At 38.3% G+C, this 18,564-nt stretch overlaps 2 protein-coding genes across 6 annotated transcripts; one reads left to right on the forward strand and one right to left on the reverse strand.

The window, feature by feature from the left end:
* Positions 1-2,512: 2,512 nt before the first annotated feature.
* Positions 2,513-12,025, forward strand: LOC131700552 (superkiller complex protein 8-like). 2 transcript variants are annotated; one of them, XM_058998488.1, is made up of 11 exons: positions 2,513-2,707; positions 3,529-3,588; positions 4,038-4,065; positions 4,283-4,388; positions 4,854-5,026; positions 5,591-5,739; positions 5,970-6,063; positions 6,947-7,040; positions 7,249-7,341; positions 10,319-10,397; positions 11,575-12,025. In XM_058998488.1, exons 2-11 carry the CDS (start codon positions 3,577-3,579, stop codon positions 11,662-11,664), a joined length of 918 nt encoding a protein of 305 aa, XP_058854471.1. In that variant the 5' UTR covers positions 2,513-2,707; positions 3,529-3,576; the 3' UTR covers positions 11,665-12,025. The 2 variants fall into 2 exon arrangements, with proteins under 2 accessions (XP_058854471.1, XP_058854473.1); XM_058998490.1 differs by lacking the exon at positions 2,513-2,707 and adding an exon at positions 2,917-2,988.
* Positions 12,026-12,780: 755 nt separating this feature from the next.
* Positions 12,781-18,494, reverse strand: LOC131700551 (solute carrier family 25 member 44-like). 4 transcript variants are annotated; one of them, XM_058998486.1, is made up of 4 exons: positions 18,337-18,494; positions 16,827-17,318; positions 15,452-15,574; positions 12,781-14,639 (listed from the first exon to the last, which is right to left on the reverse strand). In XM_058998486.1, the coding sequence occupies exons 2-4, from the start codon at positions 17,274-17,276 to the stop codon at positions 14,448-14,450; spliced, it is 765 nt and encodes a 254-aa protein (XP_058854469.1). In that variant the 5' UTR covers positions 17,277-17,318; positions 18,337-18,494; the 3' UTR covers positions 12,781-14,447. The 4 variants fall into 4 exon arrangements, 3 of the variants coding, with proteins under 3 accessions (XP_058854469.1, XP_058854468.1, XP_058854470.1); XM_058998485.1 differs by having other exon boundaries at positions 15,452-15,579; positions 16,646-17,318; positions 18,337-18,488; XR_009308418.1 differs by having other exon boundaries at positions 14,506-14,639; positions 16,646-17,318; positions 18,337-18,493.
* Between the last annotated feature and the right edge of the window lie 70 nt (positions 18,495-18,564).

Consider the following 18,564-nt stretch of genomic DNA (forward strand, 5'->3'; position numbering starts at 1 on the left):
ATCTTCGTCTTTGGACTATTGGCAGCCAGGGAGATACTGATTTAACAAGGCAGAGGTTTTAATTGTTCTGGATGGATACTTGACCATCAGGGAAGTTAAGAGAAGAAATCTGCAGCTAAATCTGTTCTCCAGAGTGACCCAAAGAGTCAGTCCTTGTGAAACTTCAGTCTTGGACATGAAAGTACTTACCAATCAAAGTCTGTCAGATCTACCCATTGTGACTGAAACTATCTTCTAACACGGATATGCAGCTTTTATATATTCCGAAACACATCTTGAAGACTCACATAACAAACCGTGCGAGGGGCAAGTCAAATACAACAAATAAAGTATTTAAGTCAGGAAAACAAATGTGAAAATACTCTTTTAAAGAACCTTATGGCAATTGTTATTACGAGGAGAGGTGGAGGGTAGGTGAACATTTCCGAGGACATCCATGAAAATGGGATTAGAAATAGAAGCAGATCCTCCACAAGCAACACATTTATTATTACTCAAGGCTGAGGTTATAGGGTCAGCTCCCTAGACCTTTTTTAGATTTCTCTTAACCAAGATGTGCCCTTCCACCTTCCAAATATCTTCAATAACAATACAATGGTTCTGCTGGGTACACGAGTACTGTATATGGGGAGGTTACAGTCTTCTGAGTAGATACACTCTAAGAAAAGGGTCAAAATGCACTATATAAGTGTATCTGTGTGTGTGTATATATACAATAAATATATTTCGAAACTATATATTTAAAACATATAGTGAAATATAAAAAAATGGTCACAAAAATATATAATGTGTGTGTGTGTATATATATATATATATATTAGACATGCATTGACATCTTTAAAATATATCCAAATATATAAGGGAATATATGCTTCCATATACTTTGAAATATGTTTAATTAAATAAAATGTCCATAAAACAAAAGAATACTTCAAAGCATGCTTCCATACATTTTTATTTATATTATAATATTTTCTGACATATCGTAACATTGCTGTTACACATCCATTCTACCCAGAATTAAGCAGATTCAACAGTTAAATCAACCCATTTTTATTCACCCAACACATACAGCTGCAGAGCATAACACAGGTCAGGGAATTCAACACACAGTTGGGAAAGACAGGGGGACACACCAAACGGTAACACATCACACTTACCCCAGACAAGACAGGACAGTGGTACACACAAGGGGGACAGAACAGTCCATCTGTCCTTCAGAGTCGATAGAAAGTCCACTAGCTCTGTCCCAGCATGCCCCGCTCCTGACATATGCTAATTAGGTCCCCGATTCCTTGTATTGTGAGGTAATGTCATTTATATTTGTAATGTAAGTTGTTTTTTGTCAAGACAACAATGACTTGTGTGTGATAATATGTGTTGTAAAGGATAAATACTAATTAATAATAAATCAAAACTATAATATACGAGTGTTCCTTTGCTTTCCTATGTTAGTCAAATATAATGTCTGGTAAGGAATTAAATTTAGACCCGAGATAACATTTTAGGCGTTGTTAAAATGCACTAAATAAAATGTGTATGTTACAGAAACAGTGTGGACACGCCACGGCATGCAAAGTAGCCTTTTTTTCTAGAATGTATTGCTATACATTTTGATGAAATCCAAAATGTATTTTAGTATTCTGCCATCTATAAAATGTATCATGTATTCTTGTAGGAATGTACTGCAATATATTTTGAATGTTTTCTGAAATGTATGAGAGTATATTTAAAGATATATTACACTATACAGCATATATTTAGTAATGAGGTGACAGTATCTTACCATGTTTTTTAAATATATTTCTGTTGCTTTGACATATACTGCAATATATTATTTTTTCCGTATGGGTATATATAAACACATGCTTTGATATTTAGAGTTAATTCATTTAAAACGTTTTTTGTCACTACTCTGACTTCGGATTCAGTCGTTCAGCAGCAGGCGATAGGTTGTGCTTTAAATTAATAGACCCTTTGTGACGTTTCTTTATCAAATCTACCGTTTCCTTTTTTTTTCTGGAATTCTAATGACAGTGATCAGCAGAGGTTACAATTCTTGTCTTATTGGCCTATAACAAGCACTAATTGTAGCACAAGAGCAGCTACAATGGAATATACCAATCGTTCATTTGTTTTTTGGATTTTAATTTAACTTAAACATGGCCAACAAATTGGTTTCTGACTGCAAGACTGCAACGGTGCAGCTGAGTTAGAAACCGTTATCTGGGGCATATTGCAATAAATAAATAAATAATTAAATAAATAAATAAGTAAGTAAAGTTTTGCATTTGTCAGGAATACATTCGCCAATATTTTGCAATTGTGGTATGCATATATATATATGTGGTAATCTATGGCTAAGGGGTGTTTCTGTACATGTTATGTTGCACATTAAGTAAGACCAAGGGATTACAGATGGAATATCTGTGACAATATCCCAGGCTTTCCACAGTCATAGGCGCCTGTATATACAGGTACTTTATTTCCCTACAGTCTATTCATAGTATTTTTCTAGCTCTTCTCGACTGGCTGCCTTCCTGAAGTCAAACCGATTCCATCTCAACTTACCCGGAAACTGTTACGGGAGGACTGCTTATCCCACAATTCTTTGCGCAGAGTAGTCATGGCGGCGTGCTGTTGCTGAACAAAACATTGTGGATTTCCATCGGCGAATAAAAATAATTAAATAAGATACCCCGGAAAGGTGAGAGCTTTTATGATTTTTCTTTAGAAGACCATGCATTAATACATTGACCAAGTACGTTTCTATAGTTGTGCAATTGTTTGTAACACCTGGCCATTTTGTGTTAACTAATAAAGTTAACTAAGTAATTGAGGGGCTTATCGTTTTCCTTTAAACGTGTTGATGAATATGAACGGCGTGCATTTAATTTAGTCCACACAGACAAGTATATACCGGTACAGTTATGTGTTGAGGTTTTGTTTATCTGCTCGAGCTACTTACTGCCTTGTCATGTTAAAATGGTATGTGTTCGCTTTCTCTTCTCTTCTGCAGCCTTGTATGTTTGCATGTCGAAGACTTAAATTTAATATTTTACTTCACCGTTGTTCGTGCTTGTTTGCATAGTGAAAACGTATTGCCTAGTCCTAGTTTCCTGGTGATAAATGATATACATCATGTTAGTAGCGCAGCGCACGTTCAGGTCTCACTTTTTATATTTAATTAAAATTAACAATAGACATATTTTATAACAGATGCACTAAACGTTAGCATATCCTTGATTGTATTGAAATGCTATCAAAAATAGTTGTTAAGATTTATACTGCTCTATGATCTTGTCTAAAGCTTTCCAGAGACATTTCAGAACAGTTTAACCTCTTGTGCGTGCCAAGCTTGAACGCCTAAACCTTGGTCAGAAAAATACATTCTGTTTCACCAATGAGAAACCCCGATTTTTCAGTTTACAGTGCAGAGCTGAAAATGGCGCTTCTTTAAAGAAAGACCCAGTACTGGAATTTAGTGTCATTGACATTAATCTGATTTATCTTTTCTCTTAATTCCAGGCAACAGTACATTCTGAACCATTCATCATTTTGCAGAAAGAATAGAAAATGAGCACACAGGTAAGTTTTTTTTTTTTTTTTTTAAACCATATATCATTTTATTTTGGTGCCTGTTCAAATGGGTAATGCCAGGTGAGTGGCTATAGCACTGTCATCTGTGAGGTACAGTTCCAACAGAAGCATATGAGAGCTTTTGTCTGTAATAGTAGTATAACAATAATATCCTTCTGAGCCAGCTAAAAAAAAAACGGCATCCAAAGTTATTAAGATAGTGAATTAGAATGGTGCCTTGTCTAGTCACATGTTAAGTCACCTTTGTGGAATTAGGTGTTGGATATAATAGAGACCTTGAAACATCACCTGTTCCAAAACTCTGCTTGTGGCTGAGTGAACTGTCCTAAACACTGTACTGATATGTGTTTTTAATATCTTAATTTCACTTCTCAAGCCTAATTTATAATAAAGTACGTTACAATATTCATATCTACTTTTTATCTTTTGAATTTTAGTACAGCATACTTTTCAAGCAAGAACATGGTAAGTGTTTTTAAATGGTCCATTATTCTCAGTTTACTTACTGTTTACATACCATTCTATCAGGTATACCATGTTCCTTACTTTACCCCATTACCCCAGGCAATGCTTCATTAGTGTTCCCTAAAACATCCCATTCTAGTTAGACATGTGTCACACAATTGGTTTACCAGCTGTGCCTGCAATGTATTGACAGTTTCTCCTAAATGTTCCCTTGTAGCTCATGATGATGCTATTTGGACTGCGGCATGGGGGAGGAGTGAGAAAGATGGCTCTGATACTATTGTGACAGGGTCATTGGATGACTCTGTAAAAGTCTGGAAGTGGTAAGTTATATCCTATGCAAGGATTTTTATCAGCTAGCTTGGTACAGGTCCTGTTTTCTAATGTCCAGATACACTGATTTGTTTGAGGTTATCTGTAATATTTTTTTTTTTCTAACAGTTTATGCAAATATTGAAGACATTTCTTTTTTTTTCTATAATCCCCCAAGGATGAGATCTGTGGAAACATTATTAGAAACAGTTGATCAAAATTCGTGTTCCTTGACAGGAAGCATTTTTAGATTATAAAAATACAGCCGTTTCACTGAATTCCTTGCCAATAAATGCTTTACCATTGAGACATCGTCCTGCTCCTCCATTTAAATGCTGCATGATTGTGGATGGTTCTACACACTGATATGTGGGGATGGAGGTGGCTCAGTTGGTAGTTTTGCCTGTTTTTCATAACCTTGAGCATCATCTGTAAAGCAGTCCATAGTGAGCAATGTCTTTTTTTTAATTTTCCAGGACAGATGAGAAGCTGGAGTTACAGTGGTCTCTGGAAGGTCATCAGCTTGGGGTGGTGTCGGTGGATATAAGCCACAATGGTGCCATTGCAGCCTCCAGTTCTTTAGATGCCCACATACGTCTCTGGGATTTGGATTCTGGCAAACAGATAAAGTCAATGGATGCAGGACCAGGTACCGGGATTGAATTTAAACAGATTATCCCTTATACAGTGTGAATTTAGTATGGAGATTCATTGGGAGAAGATTTTCAGATTAACAGAGTATTGTCATCCTTACTATTCTGTATATTGTACCTATCCTGTTAAAACCCACTCCCTATTCAAGACATCAAACATTCATTTTAAGTAGTGTGTCTTTTGATAACAAATTATTGCTACTTCAATAAATTAACATCTTTTTTCTTTTGATTAAACTGTGATTCAGGTCAAACATTTTAATGCAGTTTGATTTGATTGCTTTGTTTCAAAACATCTCCAGTAACATCTTGTCCTGTTCACAGAGCCACATGCAAATAAAATCCAATAACCATACCTCTCTAATGAGGTACTTGCGTGAGGTTGGTTTTATATCGAAGCAACAAGAAATGTGGTTGTGTTTTTCAAGAAGTCCTCTCTTCTTACATTTTCATTAAGGATAAATGAGATATTTAACATATGATCTTAAATTCTGATCTGGTTAACAAAGCAGGCTCAGAATCCCCCTAAATGTCATAACTGTCCTGTTTTCTTGTCCCAGTGGATGCTTGGACCGTGGCCTTTTCTCCAGATTCCAAGTACGTGGCTACAGGAAGCCATCTGGGGAAAGTTAACATCTTTGGCGTGGAGAGCGGGAAGAAGGAATTTTCTTTGGACACTCGAGGGAAATTCATCCTTAGTATTGCATATGTAAGAAAGAATTGTCTACTTATGAACATGTATTTTTTAGGGCCTAGATTGTGGTTTTAGATCTATAAGACAATTTTGAAGATGTGTTGGAATGTGTTTTTCTTTCTGGAAGGGTTGACTTTTTCAGAGCCTCTTAGAATAATGCTGCAGTTACAGTACAGCATGTGTCTTTATGAGGGTATAACAGTAAAACACCCGTAACATGCGTTTTAAATCTTTCCTTGTTACAGAGCCCAGATGGGAAGTATCTGGCCAGTGGAGCTATAGATGGAATCATTAATATTTTTGATATTGCTACTGGAAAACTTCTCCACACGTTGGAAGGTAAACTATGTGTTCAGTGTTTAATAACTACTAAACACTCAGGAATGCTGGATTTAAATCTGAAGACATTGAAAAAGACTTCTAGTCTAAACGTTCATGTATTAAGTTTCTTTGAGTGTTTCTACATCTCAAACAATATACACAATGAAATGCATATTGATAGCAGCTGTAAAACCAAACTTCAGTATAATAATTGAATCAAGTGTAAAATATTGAAATCTGTTTTTTTATTCAAGGGTATGTTACAGATTGTTGATGAAATGTAAGTATTAAAGTCCTATATACCTGGGGACTTCCGAGTGGCGCATCTGGTAAAGGCACTCCGGGTGGAGTACAGGATGCGCCCTATAGCCTGGAGGTTGCCGGTTCGAGTCCAGGCTATTCTATTGCCGACTGTAGACGGGAGCTCCCAGGGGGCGGCGCACAATTGGCCGAGCGCTGCCCGGGGTGGGGGGGAGCTTAGGTCAGCCAGGGTGTCCTCGGCTCACCGCGCACCAGTGACCCCTGTAGTCAGGCCGGGCACCTGTGGGCTTGCCTGTAAGCTGCCCAGAGCTGCGTTGTCCTCCGACGCTGTAGCTCTGAGGTGGCTGCATGGTGAGTCTGCAGTATGAAAAGAAGTGGTCGGTTGAAGACACACGCTTTGGAGGACAGCGTGTGCTAGTCTTCGCTGCTCCCGAGTCAGCGTGGGGGTGGTAGCGGTGAGCTGAGCATAAATAATAATTGAATATGCCAAATTGGGAGAAAATAATTGGCATGTACTAAATTTAAAAAAAAAAAAAATCCTATATACGTAATCTGAATAGGGTCCAGGCCCAGCTGGTTTGTATTGCATGAATTTAACTGTCTTTGGAGCAGTTATTGTATTTTTTTTTTTCCCATTCAGGTCACGCTATGCCAATTCGATCCCTGACATTCTCGCCAGATTCTCAGCTTTTAGTAACGGCTTCGGATGATGGCTACATCAAGATATATGATGTGTAAGTTAAGTGTGGCTTTCTGTTTTGGTTTATAAAGACTGTTGCGTTTTGACAAGCACCTTCACTCAGTTCTGGGCTATTAAAGATTCTCATCAGATCTGCTGTAGATGGTCTGGCATCTTCAGTAATTTCCAGGGCTTGTTTATTGTGTTTATGTTTGCAGGCACATATCAGGTTTTATGCATTTCATACTTTTCTCTTGCTACAGACAACATGCAAACCTTGCTGGGACTTTGAGTGGCCATGGATCTTGGGTATTAAATGTTGCATTTGGTCCAGATGACACCCACTTTGTTTCAAGGTAAACAGTTTGATAATTTAGAGTTTCTTTGCTGAAAATGGGTCATGTTCTGTTCTGGGTTACATCCTTGGTTCAAAGAGTAAGCAGCTTCAGATTTCCTTTGATCTTTGCAATAATTCAGAGTGGTTCTTATTGCAGTCACTCTCATGCTGTGCTTTTCATCTGAGCTCAGGAGCGACTCTTCACTTCTAGTAGCCTGCGATAAACACATAATGTAGGCTAAATCAACCAATGTGTTTTTGTAGAAGGAAGAGCCAGCGCCATCTAGTGATCTGCCACTGCATCACATTCCCTTTTGTTTTGCTGGCGATACACTGCTGCTGGCTGTCTGATTTAAGACATTGGGGCTGATCTAGCGTAACACATGTCTGACAGGCAACTAGTACTAAAGAACAGCTCCTCAGCTCAGTTAAAACACCATAAAGGATTTATCACAGCAATTTATATATATATATATACACTACCGGTCAAAAGTTTTAGAACACCTCCATTTTTCCAGTTTTTATTGAACTTTACGCAGTTTAATGTCTCAATGTACTCTGAAATTAAAGCATAGAACAAATAAACAATTGGAGATAAAAAAGAAATCATGGAATCGTTTTGTTTAACAAAATTTAATCTAAATTTTTGACTCGTCAAAGTAGCCACCTTTTGCAGATATAACAGCCGAACACACTCGTGGCATTCTTTCTACAATGGAAATCAAATATTGTTCGGAAAGTTCTTCCCAACACTGTTGCAGAAGTTCCCACAAATGTGTTGCACTTGTAGGTTGCTTTGCTTTCACCCTTCTGTCCAGTTCATCCCAAACCAGCTCGATGGGGCTTAAGTCTGGAGACTGTGCTGGCCATTCCATGATTTGAAGCCTACCGTCTTGTTCTTTTCTTCTAAGGTAGTTCTGACATAGCCTGGAGGTATGTTTTGGGTCATTATCTTGCTGTAGGATGAACCCCTGACCAACTAGGCGTATACCAGAGGGTATTGCATGGCGCTGCAAAATGTTGTGGTAGCAGTTTTGGTTCAGGGTGCCACTCACTCTGTGCAAGTCGCCGACTCTGGATCCAGCAAAAGAGCCCCAGACCATCACGCTTCCTCCTCCATGTTTGATAGTTGGTGTCACACACCGAGGAACCATCCTTTCGCCTACTCGACGGCGTACAAAAACCCTGCGTGATGAACCGAAGATTTCAAATTTTGATTCATCGGTCCATAAGACCTTCTTCCAGTCTTCAGTAGTCCACTGGCGGTGCTTCATGGCCCAGGCAAGACTCTTTTTCTTATTTTGCCATCTTAGCAATGGCTTTCTTACTGCCACTCAACCTGTCAAACCTGCAGCTCGAAGTCTTCTCTTCACAGTTGAAACTGAGACTTGTTTACTTCGGCCAGTTTTAAGCTGTGCTTGAAGCTGTTGTCCTGTGAGCCGCCTATCACGCAAGCTGTTGACTCTCAGAAATTTGTCTTCTGATTCTGTTGTGGCTTTGGGTTTGCCAGACCTCTTCCTGTCAGAGTTTCCTCCAGTTTCCAAGTGCCTTTTGATGGTGTAGGAAACTGTACTCACTGACACCTTGGCTTTCTTTGCAATTTCTCTAAAGGAAAGACCTACACTTTTAAGGGTTATAATGGTCTGTCTGTCTTCCTTTGTTAATTGCCTTTTTCTCGCCATTATGAGAGCATGTGGCAAAGTGGTTGGTAAGGGGAACAGGTGTAGCGGTGATGCGATGCAGGAGTGACAGGCAGACAACGGTAATTTTGTGAATAAGTGTTTATTGTGCTGTTTCCAGGTCTGGCGACCGTCAAATAATAAATCCCCGGCAGTACACAACAATGTGTAAAGCACGGGGAGCGTGAATAATCCCACACAGTCCTGAACAGAAAAACAAATGCACGGTCACCAGTCCTGGGTGAACTCAGTCGTGCAGGTGCTCTGTGCAGTGGTGCTCCGGATAGTGCTTTTGTGGCGACAGCTCCGGAGGTGTGCTTTAACTGTCTAGTAGTGCGAAAAAAGACAGACAATTACAGACAGACAGAAATAACACACAACACGTAACACTTAGTTCTCTTTTATATTTCTGAGAGCTCCTCTCTCAGTCCTTCTCTCCTCACGTTTAACCCAAACGAAGGAAAAAAACAGCGTTACCCTGGCCCCTATATGTAATCCCGCATGATATCTAGGTAAACGGTTGCAGCTGCCTTATTACTTGCAGCTGCCCCTCGTTTACCTGTCAAATCAATACGGTCTTACAACAGAGTCTCGCTTCCTTCCAGGCTGACCCACTTCCCGGTACCGGAAACGAACTGTCAGGCCAGCCCTTCCAGATACTTCTCCTCCCGTTCTTTAGCGCCCTCACAGGTCGGGAGGAAGATTTATCACCAGAACTCATTGTATTTCTGTCACAGAGCAATATACTACTTCCTGCAGTACAATACTGTCCAAATAATGCTTAAGAGGGTGTAGTAACACAGTCTGTTCCAACACTGCTTTTATACAGACAGAAGGTTTGTAAGTAATCAACAAAAGTTGGGACACCTGTAGGAATTGTTAGCATCAACTTTCAAGGCTTAATTTACTTCCAGTGCTGCAGAACAGCTGTAAGTTGTTAACCCATTACTTGTTCCTTGAAAAAGGCCTTTTTGTATAACTGAAATGTACATTATTTTTCAGTTTTTGGTAACCTAAACTTTTTTTTTTTTAACCTCTGGCAGTTTACCGCTTACCTTTGTACCATTTCAGGTTATTCACTGGACTTGAACTGCTTAAATTTCAATAAAAACTGGAAAAATGGGGGTGTTCTAAAACTTTTGACCGGTAGTGTGTGTGTACATATATATATATATATATATATATATATATATATATATATATATATATATATATATATATATATATATATATATAATATATATATATAATATATATATATATATATATATATAATGTAGTGTCACAATGTGATGGGTTTGGTTCTGTTTTGTGTAGCTCTTCTGACAAGAGTGTCAAAGTGTGGGATACTGGCTCAAGAGCATGCGTGCACACATTCTTTGATCATCAAGATCAGGTAAGAATAGATTACAGAACTGTAATATAGTCATATATAAAATGTGATTCTTGTTCCAAGTGTGGGTTTACTACCACAAAGTAACAGAAAAAAAACCAAAAACTGACTCATAAAATATAGATTGTTGTAAAAAAAAAAAAAAAAGTCTGTCAATGAGTTAGAATAGTAAATTCTCTGCAGTCACAAAACGCTAAATATTGCGTAACGACAGCAGGTTATTTAACTGCAGCTCAGCTCATGGAATTTGAAGATATGAATATTGCCCTATTGAATGATACACCTAAGTTAATACAAATATTGCTTGCCTGCCTTTTATGCCACATTTCCATCTGCACCATGAAACCAGTTTATAAAACTAAATCTCATCTGGTTCCAATATCAAAGTGGGGCTGCAGCCAGTTCCATCTACAGTTTACAGTCCAACCTGCAGTAAATCATACAATGTGTATCACTTTGCAGATCTCACATTTTTTATATCAGTGATGCACACATGGTGTTAAAGGTCTATTAGAGTTGCTACTTTTTTTCATAGCATTTGTAAACAGTAAAGCTATCTTTTTTTTTTTGAGCGTATTTTTCTTTAAATACATATTTCTCAAAAAAAAAGTAACCGTAAACATTCTAAATGTTTTCCATTTCATTTCTATGCAAGAACTCAAACACCCAGAAGCTAGACACATTTGAGTACCAATCCCTGATTTTCCTGTGAAAACTTACGTTATGAGATCTCTCGAGGTTCACATAAAGTGTAGCACGGACAGATACTTCTTCAGTAACAGCTTCAGATAAATTACTATAATGATAATGCACCTTCATCATAATGTGTGCGTTTTTCGATATAGGAAAATCTAAGACCCACGAAACAATGGCAATGTAAATTGGCTAAGATTTACTAGATATTTTTTGTTGGCACTATGTAAACTGTTACAGTAACACATGTGGGGATAGAAAACCCATTGGTGTACAAGACTTAAATTGTGGAAAGAAATGTTCTTAACCCAGAGCATAAGAATGCACTAACAGCAATGCTTTCTGATATCAGTCTACATCATATGAATTCAATCACTAAAACGGTTTCTGTCAAAACTGCCTGCCAGCATTAGTAGTTAAAGAGAATGAATCCAACTACTTTTTTTTTTTTTTTTTCCCCTATACAAATTTCCATTACTTATTCCAGGTGTGGAGCGTTAAATACAATGGAAATGGTTCCAAGGTCGTGTCTGCTGGAGATGATCGGGAAATCCACATATACGACTGTCCAGTTTAATTGTGGCTTAAGAGACTGGAAGAGTGAACAAACTGCCCCTGTAGTATGGAAGACATTCCCAATGGCTCTGTACCCGATACATCGTAGAACAGCCTGTGTTGGCATAGGATCCAGATACTTTTATTTTATTCTAATGAAAACAGCTGTATAAACACATCCAGAAGTTCACTGTGGATACAATTGGGAGGAACAATTCTTTTATTAAAAAAAGAAGCATTTATTCTGCTTATCTTGTTGTACATATAATTGGCCTCCTTGGCAAGGGAACCATTTGCTCCAAATGAAATCCAAAACGATAGCATCTTTATTTCCACATCATTGCAAGGGATTACAGAAATAAAATGTACTTATTTTTAATGTGGCTACGTTTCTGTTTATTTATTTTTTGTATTGGTTTGTTGGTGATTTCTAAATGGTAATGCTTTTCCATGAAGATAGCGTAAGAGATGCACTAAGTGCTGGGGGTTACTTCTCTTTGCAGTGTAACTGCTCCCTGGAAAGAGAATCTGCTGCAGATCGCTAGAGGCTACCATTAACAGGTATGCTTTGGGTTTTTAATGAATATATTATATATTGTAAAGCCATAAATATTTGTGAGCCTTTTATGCATTTTTCACGTATGAAAAAAGAAATTGCACCAATATCAAATTCCACTAACAATACATACTTTGTATATTGCAACAGGTGGCCAACATTTATGGAGCAAAAATTGAGCTTTATGGGTGTGATTCGCCAGATATTTGTGGCTTTACAGTATACGCACTAAAATGTCTCAAGTTAAAGCTTTAATAGGGCTCAATATTTCAATTAAACCTCTTAATGCAGTACAGTAAGTCATGTAGTGTATGTGGACAATGTCAGTCTGTGATGTATTGTGTATCAAACCACGCAATTCTGCCCAACGTGGCCCTTCTGTGGAAAACACTTTTGCTGTACCACACACTCCTATCATAGAGTGACACAGGTGGAAAATATAATGGTAGTACTTCTGTTTATACACCAGCTTTATAGTTTGTGGGAATATTCAGACTTTTATTTTTCATCAATTGCCACCCGTCATTTAAACCGCCCAAGTTTTGCACTTTTTTATATTGCACAAAAAACAGGAATGCAACATTCATTTGACTAACATTTTTATTACCATGTAATTATGACAAATGTATTTCACATTACAATACATGCTTTCACCAAACCCCCTAATAAACATTAGAGTAGTTACTTAAACAAACTGCAAATAAAACAAATTAAACCTTATCTGTGGACCATTAGAAGTATACACAAATGACATTGAAAATGTGCTGTAAAAAGTGCTTAGTCTCTACATTATGGAAAGTAAGGGAGTCCATTGACAATCTCCTATTCGGTATATATCACACAATAATAACATTTAAAACAGGTTCCTTAAAAGTAACAAGAATTACATTGTTTAGAATCTCATTGGTATCTATTGCCCCACCTAGTGACCAACATAAGTACTGCTAAAACACAACAAAATGCTGACCCGTGACAGTTTTTATATGTGTGTGCACATATATATATATATATAATATTATTATTGTTTCTCCTGAATGCTAAATCGTGCATTGCTGTTTAAGGGGTTCAGATAAAGCTACTGCTACCGATACAGAACATTGTTTTTATTCTAGAGGTGATGCTACAGTATCTGAATGGACTGTGAAGGTTGTGATTTGGAGTGCTTCTGCTCGAAGGGGGCATATTTAAATGGCTGGATTCACAGACCTCAATCAGCATTAACCTTGGACAGCCTGATGTTACTGTGGTCAATGTAGTCTGAGATCTGTGCTAGTCAGGGTCTATGAAACCAGCTCATGTTATATTAAGATTTGAGCAACATGTAAAGAATATAAATGCACAATAGTGCAACTAGCACGGCAAATTGCACCGATGTGCGCTGGTGAATGATTATGCTCCTCTATTAGTAGTCAGCAGGGGGGGTTTCGGGGAAGCCTTTGTTATCAACATGTTACTGTGCCTGTTCATTCCCTCACAATTGTGGATTCGTATACACATGTTCAGCTCAATCTTACAAGGCGTTTAAGTTATAAGGATAACAAGCTTTCAAAGAAACACATAAACTGTACAAAATCACTATACACACTGCAGCTCATACACATAATTAAACCATTTAAAATAAACACATCTAGTGGGTTTTATTTTCTCTCAGTATTAAAATGCAGCTTTTAAACTAAAAAAAAAAAAAACTAGTTTGATGTTAATTTGGGGGTAATGTGTTTTTTTCTACTTTCAACTTTCCCTCTACTTTTGCGATGCTGGGGGGAGGGGAGGGAGTATGTACAATAGATTGTTTAATTATACAAATAGATGTAATTATGGGTTTTAGGAATCAATAGCTGGTAAGGAATACACATTTTAAAAACAATTCTTTTTAGTTCCATTTATCCATTTGGAGTGTCCAAGTTACCAAACAAAAGCTTAATAATACTGTATTGAAATATACTTTGATTGTGAGATCCTTTAAAAAAAAAAAAAAAAAAAAAAAAATACAAAAAAAACTTTTAAAAGTGTCTGGTCCATTTAACCCCAGTATTCTGGATGCAATGCAACAGGGTTAAAACGAATTCCAGTTACATAAACAACATTTATTTTTCATGTCAACCTCTCTTAAAAATAATTAAAACATGTTTCTACTTCTATTACAAGGCAACAAAGTTAAAAGGCCAGCATACATAAAAAGGGTGTTTGTGCACAGAGAACATGGAATCGGTTTTGCTTTCTTTCTGCCTGTCCTCCTCTTGCAGTCTCTACCAATGTCTGGAATCCACAAGCTCCGGTCGGAGGCTCATTTTCTTCAGGGTTTCGTACCCGACCGCCATGACGATGGCTGTAGGTGTGGAGGAGATGATCCGGGCTGACAGCCCCTTAGTCATGCCCCACATTCCTTCTTCTGCTATGAGCTGCTTGAATGTCTCAATCACAGATGATCTGCCTTCAACCTGACAAACACATATACTTATTAGCGATACAATCAAATCAAAAGATGTTCTGTATTTAGGAAGGTTATTACCTTACCAGCCCATGATGAAAAATGTCAGTTCTTTAATTGTTTCAACGGGTTGCAGTGGCTTTGCTATGTAATGCAATCATTTTCAGTGTATTCTTTGGTGTAGATTTGCAAGCTAAGGAAAATCGCAGCAAATGAAACGGGTGTCAATCATACCTAATTATTTTCTACTGTTGTCTTTGGATACCAGTATTTTCATCCTACTCAATTGCGGCACGTCATCAGCACAACTGGTCAAAAACTGGTCAGTGGTAAAACCTGTTGTATAATAGGTTTCATGGTGTTCCCATGAATAACGCCAGTCAGATACGTAGTTTAAAAGGTGAGTTATCTATTGCAGTACTTTGTAAGGCCTGAAGAAAATTCCTTTTTGAGTTTAATCACATATGGATAAGCAAATCCCTAGCCTATTTTAAAATGTAAGTGACATACAGTGAAGCAGACAGCCTCTATATAACCTGAGAATGTCCTTAGCAAGTTTCATTTTCTGTTTTCATCGGCACTCCTTCCCAGGGAATAGGAAAAGATGATGGCTATGATGAATGTATTTCCTTGGAAAACGGCAGGAACCAAGTTTACCTCTGCAACTACTATTTTTAATGGATTTCATAACCTATTTCTGGTTTACACATTTAACATCAAACGCAATATGAACCAAGTTTGTACAGTGACTAGCTCTGTAACTGTACAGTACATCTTTACAGCATGTCATGTTGTGTCACTATTCCTACAGTAGGTGATTACCTGCACTCTGGCTCTCACTACGTCCATAGGGTTTGTGATTGTAGACGCTGTCGTGGCTGCCATAGGACCAGCCATGGCTTGAAGGAGGAGGTGTGGGCAGTTAGTGGGTGCCAAGTTGGACAGCTGCTCTGTGAACAGAACACACAAGTGTTAAACCAGGAGTGGAATGACCCTCCAGGACCGTGAGTGGACACCCCGGTCTTAAACTGTAATGCAGGAAAGTCATAGGCTGAGAAATGCTGTTTAACTCAATTCCATATCCCAGGCAAATGGTTGACATGCCTGTACTGTATATAGATATAGGTCACACTTTCGATTTTTAACTTGAGAACCATGTATTTATTTGTGTTGAAACTTGGTAAGGACATTCTTCAGCAATAGATAAGAGAGAATCTGGGCGATAGCAGGCATTTCCGGTCCGTCTGCTTCTCACATTTCCACTTTTACTAACAGCGAGACAACGGCTTATCTGATTGTGATAAAACCTAGTAAGGAGGTTCAGTTACTTGTCACCCTCTCCATATGTTTACATATGGTAAATGTAGGTCAAGATACTGACAGCTCTAAATCTACAACTGGAGTGGGGCTATATGTTACCAACATGTCTACAAAACCATATTGAATGCCAAATAATGTATACCCTATTATCAACTTAATCACATAAGACTACCTTGTATAAAACACCATATCCTACATTGCCTTCTTTTGCATTTTGTATACAGTAGAAACAGGTTTGTTTGCTTACATTGTGTTGTATGGTTTAGCGATATGAAGACACATTTTCTATTGAGGGAAGACAGATCTAAGGGTTAGGGTTAGGGTTAGGGTTAGGGTTAGGTAGTGGATTCTGTTGTTTTTTGATTTTGATTAAAAACAAGGTAGTTTTTTTTTGTTATCACAACATGCATTAACACACTAAATGACCAGAATGACTGTGTAGAGGTCATAAGTGGAAGCTCTGATCAAACAATAATTATTTAAACACATATTACATTTTATTGTACAACGAAACAACATAACTTAATCACACCTTCAATAGTACCACCAGTACTGTAAAATATCTAATAGGCAATGTGTCTTTTTAAATGTCACTGATAAAGTTTATTGAACAAATGAGAATTGTATTAAGTGTTTAAAGTTCGGGGTGTATTGTATTTTAAGAGATGCTATTGCCCACAAAAAGGATGACCTTACCTGCATAGAAGTGGTAGAAAGGCCACCACACAGCACTATTGGGGATGTATGTTAACAGCGAGGCCACATACCCTCTGTAGAATCCCCTAAAGCCGTCGGTTGTGAAAATCTGAATGATAATGTGCCTCGTCTGTCCGAATGTCATTTTGTGCTCTGCAGGTCGTACCCCTTTGGCATTCACCTTAAATCGGCCCATGTCGCCTCCCTGTCCCTGCATCATGAGGTGCTGCGAGACCACATCAATAGGAACTGTGATGCTCTGAGCCACGAGGGACGCAGACCCGCCTGCCACAAGAGATTTCACAGTATTGTTCGAGGTGTAAGTGGACACATACTTCCTAACCAGTTCATAGGTGGTGATGTAACCCTGACCGGATATCAATGTGAGCGTGTTGACCAGGAATCCCCTGTAAAGTCCGCGGACCCCCTCGGACCTCAAGATTTTAAAGAAGGCATCGAAGGTCCCGGTGTAAAGACTCTTCCCTTTCTGCACCTGAAGCCGGGTCCGGATCAGCGTGGCTGGGTACACTCCCGCCCGGATGGTCATAGTCATAAACACCCCGAAGGAGTAGAACTTCTTCTTGTCCAGGTCTTCCCATTCTATGATTTGAACGTTGCGCTTCTCCTGCATTCTTGGCCCCGACAGCTCTTGACATCAGATTCGTGTTTCGAACTGCCAGAGGGCAACAAGCAAGACAAATCAAACCTTTCTGTAGAGATCAAAAGGTGTATAAAACACCCACAAAGAATAATAAGCAAACACTTTCATTTCCTACAATAATAATAATTGTATTGTCTTCTATGACAATGATATTATAAAACAGCATACACAAACACAGTAAAAAATTGATCAAGTTTGGTGTTTTTGTCCCGAGTGGCAGTATGAATGGTTGGTGACTGAGATGGTTCTCCTTTTTCTCTATTGCTACATTACTGGCTGCCATCTTGCTTGCAGTACTGTACATGCTTTCCGGATTTTAAAAAGAAAAAAATCATGGGATAGTGTGGCCTTTGAACTCTGTTGACCACATCTACTTCATGATGAAGTGAAGTCGGCATTAGTACATTAACTTTGTAATAGTGTAGTAGGGCTGACGCCAGACAACAAAACTTGCCCCGTTTGATCTAATGAATAAGTAATTGACAGGATAATTACATTTGCTGCTGCTGTCTCAGTTGGGCCCTAATAGTTTAATAATATTATGACCATCTTCCGTACTGTTCACTAATGTAATGATTACATATCCCATTTTAGCAAATGATAACAGAACTGTTTTAACACAGGCAGGTCTAGTACACGAGCAGAGAGTTGTAGTGTGCAGGTCCTCAACTCATCCCGTAAATACCAATATTATTACTGAGGATTGACGTTCATAAATCTGGCAAGCACACCGCCATATCAATGAGAATACACCGTCATGCAGTTACAAAACGATGTCCTTGCTTACATTAAGTTCATTCATATCCCATCCCCCCATAGATTCTTCTGCTGTTTTAACTCATAAACACCGATTGTACACCATAGTCATACAACAAGCAAAGAACAAAACACAATTTGACTTTACTAACCTATCGATTTGTAATACATCGTTATTATATTGTACAAGTGTGCCTGCCTACAGTTTCCGCGCCGTTCCATAGCGACGTGCTCACAAAATGTTACCTCAGAAAAAATGAAATGCTACATTTACCGTATTCAGTATCTTCATGAATCCATTTGCATGGCTATTTATTTTAAAACATACCACATCAATGTTTGAAAGCACTGGCCTACAAAATTATCACAGAACCCCAACCATACATAGACTTGTACGAAGGTCCGCCCAGTAGTCATGCTGCTGTCAGTCAGCCAATGGGAGCGCAAGGATGCCATGACACCCACTGGCGTGAAAGGTCAACATTACCAAACATGTGTAATC

This window comes from Acipenser ruthenus, chromosome 24, assembly GCF_902713425.1.
Source record: "Acipenser ruthenus chromosome 24, fAciRut3.2 maternal haplotype, whole genome shotgun sequence".
Classification (NCBI taxonomy): domain Eukaryota; kingdom Metazoa; phylum Chordata; class Actinopteri; order Acipenseriformes; family Acipenseridae; genus Acipenser; species Acipenser ruthenus.

What these genes read in the sequence shown, in the direction of transcription:
- LOC131700552 (XM_058998488.1), top strand. An exon ending in TCTGTAAAAGTCTGGAAGTG is followed by an intron (nt 4,389 to 4,853) that starts GTAAGTTATATC and finishes TTAATTTTCCAG; the next exon opens with GACAGATGAGAAGCTGGAGT. An exon ending in GACACCCACTTTGTTTCAAG is followed by an intron (nt 7,342 to 10,318) that starts GTAAACAGTTTG and finishes TGTTTTGTGTAG; the next exon opens with CTCTTCTGACAAGAGTGTCA.
- LOC131700551 (XM_058998485.1), bottom strand. Translation starts at nt 17,276, where the DNA reads ATGCAGGAGAAGCGCAACGTTCAAATCATAGAATGGGAAGACCTGGAC. An exon ending in TTTCTACCACTTCTATGCAG is followed by an intron (nt 15,580 to 16,645) that starts GTAAGGTCATCC and finishes TTCTGTTCACAG; the next exon opens with AGCAGCTGTCCAACTTGGCA. An exon ending in TAGTGAGAGCCAGAGTGCAG is followed by an intron (nt 14,640 to 15,451) that starts GTAATCACCTAC and finishes TGTGTTTGTCAG; the next exon opens with GTTGAAGGCAGATCATCTGT.